This window comes from Carlito syrichta, unplaced genomic scaffold (assembly GCF_000164805.1).
Source record: "Carlito syrichta isolate Samal-C Ts95f unplaced genomic scaffold, Tarsius_syrichta-2.0.1 Scaffold311000, whole genome shotgun sequence".
NCBI lineage: Eukaryota > Metazoa > Chordata > Mammalia > Primates > Tarsiidae > Carlito > Carlito syrichta.
The window spans coordinates 92,030-100,471 of NW_007255096.1; the positions used below are offsets into that span (position 1 = coordinate 92,030).

Below are 8,442 nucleotides of genomic sequence, written 5' to 3' on the forward strand. Positions count from 1 at the left end.
TTTTTGAGTTGGAGTCTCACTCTGTTGCTCAGACTGGAGTGCAGTGGCCACTACTGGTCACTGCAGCCTTAACCTGCAGAGCTACAGCGATCCTTCTGGCTCAGCCTTCCACGTACCCGGAACTTCAGTCATACGCTGCCACGCTCGCCTAATTTTTTGATTTATTGTAGGGATGAGGTCTCGCCAAGTTGTCTAGGCAAGTCCCGAACCCTCAAGCTCAAGCAATCCACTCACCTCAGCCTTCCAAAGTGCTTCGATCACAGGTTGAGCCACCGAGCCCGGCACTGCGCAATATATTTGTAGAAATAATTTATTTTCATGTACATATTTTGTTGAAATATTTTCAACAAAGAAAATTTTATTGTTTGACTTTGAAATAGTTTATTTGTATACACTTCTGCTAATGCACATTTCCTTACTTCTTTTCATTGAAAGCATGCAACCCTAGATGCTTTGATTCTAAAACAAATTTTGCGATTTAATTCTACTGGATGTGCAGGTTGATCACAAAATGAATGAATTCGTGCAGTACAAAAATCATGAAACAGATGTTTCTAGCACCAACAACAGTCCTGCTTCTGTGTGTGTCCCCATTACTGCTGCCTCCTCCCCAAACCTTTGGCCTGTTTTAATATTACAAATATTGCTAGATCAGTTGCTAGGAAACAGCAAACCTGCTTCATTTTCTCTGTTCGTGGGGATTTGAGGATATCCAGCCACTCTGATGATCTCTGGCCCTAGGTTTCAAAGCATTTCAACCTTTTTAATTTTTTTATTTTTATTTTTTGAGTTGGAGTCACTGTGTCACCCTGACTGGAAGAGTGCAGTGGCACACTCTGGCTACCGCAGCCTCCACCTGCTGGGCTCCAGCGATCCTTCAACCTCAGGCTTCGGAACTACAGGTGCACGCTACCACTCCCGGCTAATTCTTGATCTATTGTCTAGACAAGGTCTAGCCAAGTTCCCCAGTCAAATCTGAAATTCGTAGGCTCAGGCAATCCTCTCATTTCGGCCTCCCAAAGTGCTGGAATTACAGGCTGAGTCACTGAGCCTGGCTCAGCCTTCTATTTCCACCATTCCCAGCTCTCCTTTGCTTCTGTTTTTTATTTGTTTTATACCTTATACTTGAATGTAGTAGGGAGTAATACAGACAATGCATATATACCACCTGGCCTTGGAACACTGTAGTCAATAAAAAAGAAATCAGGTAAACATGGGGGCTTATATAATTTTAAATGATGTGGTTCCTCTAAGAAACAAGTAAAGAGGAGTTTGGGGATATGCCATTTATTTTCTTGATGGCAATTTCTTAGCTCCCTTCTAAACCACAACTCTGAATGTCTGTGAAAAATATATTGATTTAGTTACAGTATCTGAGAAACGAATGTACAAATTGGAAACTTATACAAACCCATGCTGTTAGTTTTGACAATGTGTGACTATTAAATTATGTGAATAACAGTTTTTTAAATTAACTTGAGAAAGAGTATAAAATTATTAAGTTAAACATTTGAGTTCTCTTTAGATCAACACTATTCAAAAGCGTATATCAAAATGGTCAGCAAGCATATAAAAATGCCCAACATCACTAATCATCAAAGTAATATCAATGAATATTACAATGAGATGCCAACTTATGCCAGTCAAAATGACTATCAATAAAAAGAAAAAAATAACAGATGATTACAAGCACGTGGAGAGATCAGATCATTGTACACTGTTGGTGGGAATGTAAATTAGTACAATATTATGGAAAACAATTTGGAGATTTTTCAAAAATAACAGCAGAGGTGCCTTTTAATCTGGTCGTCACACTACTGGGTGTCTACACAAATGAAAACCAATTATATCAAAAAGAAACACTCACTTATACATTTTTTGTTGCTTTATGCACAACATCAGAGATATGGATGTAATCTAAGTGTCTATTAACATATGTTTGAATAAAAATGTTTGAATAAAAATGTATTATGCATATATATACATGCACATATACCAAATGTATGTGTGTTTATATATATACACACACACATACACAATAACACATACAAACAGACACATACCCTAGGAAATACTCCACAACCCCCTAAAGGCAAATCATGACTTTTGCAGCAACAGGAATAGAATTGGAGGCTATTATCATAAGTGAAATAAATAAGAAACAGAAATCATATACCACATGTTCTCATATTTAAGTGCAAGATAAATAGCAGGTACAAATGGACATAAAGAGTGAAATACAGACCTTGAAAGCACTGAAGTGACGGAGAGAGAGAGAGAGAGAGAAAGAGAGAGATGATGGATGAAAAATTATTTAATGGGTACAATGCACATTTTTCAGATGATGTTTTTACTTCAACCGTGAACTTCACTACAAGGCAATATATACATCTAACAAAAACATGCTTGAAGACCTTTAATTTACACAAAAAATGTAGACACTACAGAAATTTTTTTAGGGTTAGTATATTGTTTAAAAAATTAAGGATCTTATGAAAAATACACTATTTGTACTTTTAAAGCTAATACAATCTATCATAATGGTTACTTACATGAAATTTTTTATTTTCTGTTAGAAATTTCTGGTCTCTCTCGTACGTGAAGCATGGATTGGAGTCTTCCGTAACAGCAGTGATCATCCATGGGTGTCAATAAAGGGCTCAATGTTCAAATATAAGTAAGTTTTTTTTGGAACAGTGTTATAAAGAGAAAAAATATATAAAAGGGAGAAGTTCAAAGAATTATATGAATAAGCTTATGTTGATTTTTATACATGAGGAAAGATTTTGTAAGTTAGTACAATGCTGAAATAAATATTACATAATGTGCTACAGTACACCCCCTAAACCACAATTTCACTCTCTGTGGTTTCATTGCTCAGGATCAACCTCAGTCAAGTTATTAGAAGAAAATTTCAGGAAAAACAATTCATGAGTTTTAAATGTGAACTGCTCTGAGTAGCTTGATGAAATCTTTGGTAGTGTTGATCGTTCCCACCTGAAACATGAATCATTGTTTTCTCTGGAGTACCCATACTGTGTATGCTACTTGGTGTCCATCACTTATAGTCATCTAGTTATCAGACCCACTGCCTTCTTAGTGCTGTGTTCATCACCTTAATTTACTTAATATGGGTCTCAAATGCAAGAGTAGTGATGTAAGGGTATTGCTAAAATTAATATGTTAAGTTATTAGATATTGATAATCTTTGTGACGAATTTACATGTATGAATGTAGAGGAAAAACGTAGTATTTACTTGTATGAATATTGGCACTGTTCATGGTTTCAGGAATCCACTGTTGTTAATGTCTCTCTCAAAGTAAGGGGGTGACTTTAAGTATTGTTTAATAACCGACTATTATAAGATGATAAAGGTTCTAATCTGTTTTCAGGGTATTATTTTTTTAAATTCATGGATAATTCTCTTATTTCACAGATTGTTGCCCGAAAATAAAATGAATTGGGCTTTTTTCTTCACTACAGGATAACAGAATATTTTCATCAATGCAACTGTGCAAAGATAAGCTTCCAACTACTTGAGGCAGACAAATGTATAGTTTCACTACTATATAGTTGTAAGCATAAGTTTCAGAATTCAAACCCCTGAGTTTGGAGTCTGTCAGGTAATTTTATATTTTATTCAATGAAAATACTATTTTGATCACATAAATCTGAAAATGAATTATGTTGTTTGTTTCAGCAATGAAAATAAATTTCAAAAGGAGTTACTAAAGTATAATACGCACACCACGAAGTGCAGATATCACCGCTGCTGTGCCTGACTCCTTTTCCTGGACATTAGATTTGTGTCATTAAACCTTTCTAAAAATTACATGTAATGTGATTCTGTTTGTGAGAAATATCAAGAATAGGCAGATTCATCGAGACAGAAAATAGAATAGCGGTGGCCAAGGGCTTAACGTGAATTAGAAAGTGACTGCCAATAGCTGCAGTATTTGTTTTTGTTTTTTTTTGATAGTACTCTTTGTTGTAACTCAATGAATATATTAAAATTTTTAAGTGAATGAAATTCATATTATGTACGACACCTCAAATAAAAAATAAAATCTCACTTTTTGTACTTTATAAATGGAATACTTGGGTTTCACATGAATATGTGAGATGTGCCTCCCTAATCTTAATATGAAATGGGCATATTACTCAACTGGCATGAAATAAATAAATAATGACATCAAAAAGCTCTAATGGGATTTACATTTGGAACTGCATTTAATCTGTAACATAATTTTTAAAGCCTATGGATCTTTGTAGTGTTGACTTCTCCAACAAAATTTAGGCTATGATCTCTATGTTAAATTTGCTTTAATTTCTCTCTATCACTCATTTTATATTTTTTAGTTTTGAAGTCACACAGTAATATAGGTATTTTACTTTCTTGTTTTTATAAATGACATCTTTATTTTAAAATTTAATTTAGAAATGTGTGTTGCTACAAGTGTAAATACCATTCAAGTTTGCACGTTGATCGTATATTCAGTTGCTTCATTGATTTCATGTATTAACACTATAATTTTTTTGTGTAAGGAGTCTTGCTCTACCTCCAAGACTGGGGTGTAGTGGCACAATGATGGCTTATTGCATTTTCTAACTACTGCACTCAAGGAATCCTCTTTCCTCAACCTCCTGAATACTTGATAAAACAGTTACATTACATGCTACCACAAGGAGTAATTACAAGGAGTAATTATTTTCTTTTCTTTTCGTTCTTCTTCTTCTTCTTTTATTTTTTTTAATTTTTGCTGAGTTATGTTACCTAGGATGGTTTGGTCTCCTGGATTCAAACGATCCTCCAACCACAGCCTACTAAAGTGCTGAAATAACAGATATGAACCTCTGCTAGGACTTATTTTTTCCATATTTTAAACCAGTCGCGTTTCTAAGAAAAAAAATCATAATTGTTATTGTGTAATGCCCCTTTAAAAATAAATCAGTGAATATATTATATTCAAGGTAATATTTGTTTCTTTATCCATGTTCACAGGAAAGTTTGGCTGTTTTTATTTAAAATTTTGCTATCAAGGCTGAATTGAGAGGTAGTCCTCTTTTTTCTGTAACCTAGAATATTCTTTTTTTTTTTTTTTTTTTTAGTGCTGTTTTATATATAAAAGTTCTTATTCAGTAGTAGTGACGTCGGAGTTCCTAAAATATTTTTGTAGAAAAGTTTTTATAACAAAGTCAATTTCTTTTGCACATGATAACAGTACAAAGTTTCTGTTTGTGTACTGCATTTTGATAACTTTTATTTTCTAGATTAAATGATATATGGATATTAAAATGTATACTAAATATAGTTAAATATCAATAATGATTGATATCTGTAAAAATCATAATGATTTCTCTTGTTTAATCTAGAAACAAAAATCTGTGCCTTATCTGATTTTTGTTGTCAATATTCTTTCATCATAATTTTACAGTTTTTTCAATAAAAATACTTTTGCTTGTTGTACATCCCCACTGTAATTGTATTTAAGATCATAATTTGTACTATTTATTTTTTTCCTTCTACTACTTTGCTTTTATTTACTGGCAGTAAATATCAAATTTCCCATTTTAAATTTTCTTGCTGAATTCTCAGATCATTCAATTTCTGCTTTTGTCTTTTATTGTGTATACATTTAAGAAAACCTGTTTTTCACAAGAAAGACTTTATTTTCATGAGATTTTATATAATTTTGAATATTCATTGTGATATTTTTAGCCCTTAATTTATTTATAAATATATTACTGAATTATAAGTCATTTTGGTTTTCAAATGTTTGGTTAATGATTTATATTTTAAATAACTTATCATCAGAAGGTTTTCTGTGAAGTTGGAAGTTTTCTGTATCTGTGTCTAAATGTAACTATTAAGACTGAGGAAGTGATTTAAAAGTTACTAATTTTTAGTGAAGTAATATTAAATTCGAGTTACTGTATTCATGTCTGAACAGGTAAAGCTTGGCTACCATGGTCCTGTCTTGAAAATACAGCACTGTATTTTTATGTTAAAATGCTTGGCAGGATGATATCGTAGCGTACTTTTGGAACATTTCTTTGTGAACTTGAAAATATAAATATTTGATATTTGCATAGAGAGTGTATGTGTGTTCATAGGTGTGTTGATTAATTGTTTAACTTAAGTCTTCTTTAGGCTCACTGCATTGTCTGTATTATAAGCAGCAAGACAAAAGTGTGAAATCCCTGTTTTTGAGGACCAGTTTAAGCACTTTCAATTCGATGTTGAACTTGTATTAGCTTTCTACATAAACTATTTCTAAAATATTACTAATGATTCGGTATAAATATATATTTTTAGAAGCATGCTTCTTCATTTGCAATAATGCTTTTCTCTTATATTATGACAGGACGTTAACTATAGCAGTTTTGAGTTTCTTTTGCATGATATATGTTTTCATGTTCTTATTTAAATTTTTCTTTAGGCTTATAGAAGGAGTGTCTCCTTGAAAGAGCAAACACTTATTTTTATTATAAACATTCTTGGTATTTTTTTAAATAAAAATAATTTTATTTCTATATACTGAAGTTATTTCATTTATAAGTATATTCCTTTTTATGGAAATATATTATTTAATATAAATAATTATAATACAATAGACTATAAGAATTGAAATTTAGCAATTTTTAAAATTCCAATTTATTAACTTTATCTTCACCATTTTTATTGTTTTCTTTGTAATATACAGACTTGCTTATTTAATGTGCTTTAAATATTCTTTTATTAGTGTCCTGCATTTTACAGAATAGCTTTCTTAAACAGTGAAGAAATGTAACATTTCTTCCTATTGTTTGAAGTTTGTGTCTCTTCTAAAACTCATGTTGAAACTTAATCCTTATTGTGATGGTATTATGAGGTGGACCATAAAGTACCTCACAAAATTATGAGGCTTTGTCATCATGAATAGATGTGTAACTTAAAAAGTGCTGGAGGGAGCAAGCATTCACATTTTCCAGCCTACAGATCTATGAAAAATAAATTTCTATTGTTTTCAAATTGCCTGTTACGTGTCATTTTGATATAAGAACACGAATAAACTAGAGCACAATCCCCTTTGATTTATTGATTATACAGCTACCAATCCCTCTTTTGCACAAATGTGATAATGTTCAGGTCCCATAGTTGAAGGAAAACATGTGGTATTTAATTCTTTGTTTCTGTCATAGATAAGGGAATATGATGATCTTCAATTCCTTCCAATTTGCTTCAAAGTCCATGATATTGTTCTTCTTAATGACTCCATAATACTCCATTGTGTATATGTACCAAATTTTCTTTATCCAGTCTATTTTCATTGGGCAGTAAAATTGTTTCTATGTTTTGCTATTGTGAATAGGGTGGGGAAAAAAAAAAACATATGTATACAGAGGTATTTTTTAAAATTTTCTTGCACAATAATTTATATTCCTCGGGATATATCCCCAGAATGTGGATTGCTGAATTGTAAGGATAGTCGATTTTTAGTTCTATTAGAAATCGACACACTGCTTTTTCATAGAGATTGAAATAGCTTGCACTAAAAACTAAAAAAAAAAAATTTCAAATACAAAAAGTTTATAGAATAAGGATATTAAGAAAATGTTATTTGTATTTTTGTATAATGTATTTGTGTTTTAAGATGTATTATTACGAGTTAATAACTTATATATAAAGTTTACAAAGAAAAAAGTGACAGTAAGCGAACATTAATTTATTATTGAAGAAAAAAATATATGTATGGCTATATTGTAGCCATAGTGTGCACAATATTTATGCAATTGCCTGTAGTGTGAAGCAATGCCCTAGACTCTAAAGTCACTCAACACTCACTTACTGACACCCAGAGTAACTTCCAACTTCCTGTCCTACAAGGTTCCTTCGTGTTAAGTGACCTGTAGAGTATACCGTTTTTTAACTTTTATACAGTGTTTTAACAGAATCTTTTCTATGTTTGGATGTACAAATCCTTGCCATTGTTTTATAATTGCTACAATATTCAATAGACAAGCCATCTGTACAGGTTTGTAGCCTAGAAGCCATTGACTACCCTATATAGCGTAGGTGTAAAGTAGGCTATATCCTCCAGGTTTGTGTAAGTACTCTCTATGTTGTTCACAAAATGAAAAAAAGTCAAATCTTGCATTTCTTAGAACGTAACCCCATCATTAAGCAACACATAACTGTTATGTTATTTAATTGAAAAATACTATGTGAACTGGGCTCAGTGGCTCAGCCTGTAATTCCCAGAGCTTTTGGAGGCTAAAGTAAGTGGATTGCCTGAACCTGCGGATTCGAGACCCGCCTAGACAACTTGGCGAGACCTCATCTCTACAATAAATCAAAAAATTAGCAGGGTGTGGTAGTGCGCGCCTGTAGTTCCAGCTACTTGGAAGACTGAGGCGGAACGATCGCCGGAGCCCAGCAGGTCGAGGCTGCGGTGGCCGGG

The 8,442-nt window shown here is 32.5% G+C and overlaps 1 protein-coding gene across 1 annotated transcript in view; it reads left to right on the forward strand.

Annotated features, from left to right (window-relative positions):
• LOC103270979 (NKG2-A/NKG2-B type II integral membrane protein-like) overlaps positions 1-2,681 on the forward strand; it is a 26,514-nt gene extending 23,833 nt beyond the window's left edge. Inside the window, exon 6 of the mRNA XM_021717772.1 lies at positions 2,577-2,681. Coding sequence (XP_021573447.1) covers positions 2,577-2,681 — 105 coding nt within the window. The remainder of the gene's footprint in view (positions 1-2,576) is intronic.
• Positions 2,682-8,442: the final 5,761 nt, after the last annotated feature.